General features: G+C 40.8%; 1 protein-coding gene across 1 annotated transcript; it reads right to left on the bottom strand.

The window, feature by feature from the left end:
• Positions 1 to 370: 370 nt before the first annotated feature.
• Positions 371 to 930, bottom strand: LOC111544722 (40S ribosomal protein S11-like). The gene has a single exon (XM_023215384.2). The coding sequence runs from the start codon at positions 906 to 908 to the stop codon at positions 432 to 434; it is 477 nt and encodes a 158-aa protein (XP_023071152.1). The 5' UTR covers positions 909 to 930; the 3' UTR covers positions 371 to 431.
• Between the last annotated feature and the right edge of the window lie 1,504 nt (positions 931 to 2,434).

Below are 2,434 nucleotides of genomic sequence, written 5' to 3' on the forward strand. Positions count from 1 at the left end.
AATTTCATTAAATTATATAAAACCATATGTTGTGGCTTTTTTTTTTTTTTTAAGAAATAAAGCATTATCTTTTAGAGACCTATGCTGAACTATTTATGGATGAAATGATATGATACCTGGAATTTGTCTCAAATAGGTGCGGTTGAGGAGGGAGTGAGTGAATGTAAGAAGAACCAAGATTTTCATTGCTGGGTGATGGGTACTTGGGAATTCATGATAGTATTTTCTCTTCTTCATAGGCTTAAATTTTTTCTTAAAAATTGTTAAATATGACATGTAAAGACAGGAAAAATCCCCTAAATGTTGACATATCCATTTATCTATCAGCAGAGAAGTCAGAAGTTTTTTGTTGTTGTTGTTGTTGTTGTTGTTTTTTCTGGGAATGAGGAAATAACTTTATTTCATTGTGGGGAGCAGGCCGATGTCCAGCCTCAGAACTTCTGGAACTGCTTCTTGGTGCCGGCAGCCTTGGTGACCTTGAGCACGTTGAAGTGCACTGTGTTGCTCAGGGGCCGACGCTCGCCCACTGTGACGATGTCACCGATCTGGACGTCCCTGAAGCAGGGGTACAGGTGCACAGACATGTTCTTGTGGCGCTTCTCGAAGCGGTTGTACTTGCGGATGTAGTGGAAGTAGTCTCGGCGGATGACAATGGTCCTCTGCATCTTCATCTTGGTCACCACACCAGAGAGGATCCGCCCTCGAATGGAGACGTTACCAGTGAAGGGGCATTTCTTGTCAATGTAAGTGCCCTCAATAGCCTCTTTGGGTGTCTTGAAGCCCAGATCGATGTTCTTGTAGTACCGCGGGAGCTTCTCCTTGCCAGTTTCTCCCAGCAGGACCCTCTTTTTGTTTTGATAGATGGTCGGCTGCTTTTGGTAGGCACGCTCAGTCTGAATGTCCGCCATCTTCCTGGCCGGCCTGAAAAAGGGAGAAGTCAGAAGTTTTAATGAAAATGTTTGAACTTTAAAATTTGAAGGTTATAAGTTTGTTTCTCTCATCCTGGGCAACCTAGATAGGTAGTTCAACAAAGCAGTGAACCTCTCTCAATCCTGAATTTCACATGTATAAAAATACTCCCTCTGGTTTACATAGGGACTCATATTTTTCCAGGCCTTCTTATATATTACATATGAATTTCTAACACCTTGCAAGAAAATGATATTGTTTAATAATTTAAACTTGCAGTTACTTGAATGTTTGTTATCTAATTGTTCTGACATCTATGGAAATATCTAGTTGTTACATTCTGCTAGTGGTTGTTTTGTGCATTGATTATGACAAAACTTCTTTCAGTATGTGGTAAAAATAATGATAGTTACAGATTTTAAAATGAGATTATTGCTATAGCATAATGCTGGGCCATTCACTTTCCTGGTGGGAAACGTGGAGTTTTGAAGTTCAGAATTAACTCCTGCCTCATTGTTTCCCCTTCCATAACATAGCTGATCTTTACACTTTATTTTCAGGTTATTCCTGCTGGAGTTTGAAAACACATTCACATGCTCAGCTATAATTCATTATGAAATGTGGGATTAAATGATAATCTTTGGATATGGGTTTTTATGGTAGGCTTTTATTTTTAGTTTACATTGTTGTTCCCCATTTTATAACCAGATATGCAATATTAGAGATGAGAACGAGCAAGTCCTGCAAAGTGGCAAAATTATCTTTCTGGCTCACAAAGTGTAATACTGTCTTAGTATTGAACTTAGAACTTGCTATAACCAGGTTTTACTGTCTGAGACCTGAATCTCTTCTAAGGTCTATAGCCCTAGACTCTACCATGAGACTAGGACATTAGAAGCATCCTAGTTCTGTCCTCATTGGAGCTAGATCCTGATCAACATATCTCCAGCAGCAGTGGTTCTTCTTATAGAACTCAGAAAAAGGGGCTTATCACTGTGTTATGCCTGCCGTAACGGAGCTTTGGTACCAAACTATATCTGAACATGCCCAGTTTGGCATCAAATTGACTGACCTTCCCTCACCCATTCTTTGCAGTCAAGTAAGCTTTGTCTAGTCCAGTGTTTCTCAGGACTTGCATCCAAATCACCTAGGAGATGTTTGTTAAAAATTCCTGGGCATCACTTTAAGTCTAATAAACCAGAATGCCAAGGGTGGGGGTGGTGATCAGAAATCTGCATTTTAATAAGTTGTATTTAATATTTTTTTGAGACAGAGTCTTACTCCAGTCTCACAGGCTGGAGTGCCGTCAGTCTCGACTTCTCAGGCAATCATCCCACCTCAGCTTCCTGAGTAGCTGGGAGTACAGGTCCACCATCACACATATATATATGTATGTTTTAGTAGACACTGGGTTCGACCATGTTGCCCAGGTTGGTCTCAAACTCCAGGGCTCAAATGACCCACCTGCCCCAGCCTCCCAAAGTGTTAGGATTGCAGGCGTGAGCCACTGCTCCCTGCCTAATAT

This window comes from Piliocolobus tephrosceles, chromosome 2 (genome assembly GCF_002776525.5).
Source record: "Piliocolobus tephrosceles isolate RC106 chromosome 2, ASM277652v3, whole genome shotgun sequence".
NCBI classification, from domain to species: domain Eukaryota; kingdom Metazoa; phylum Chordata; class Mammalia; order Primates; family Cercopithecidae; genus Piliocolobus; species Piliocolobus tephrosceles.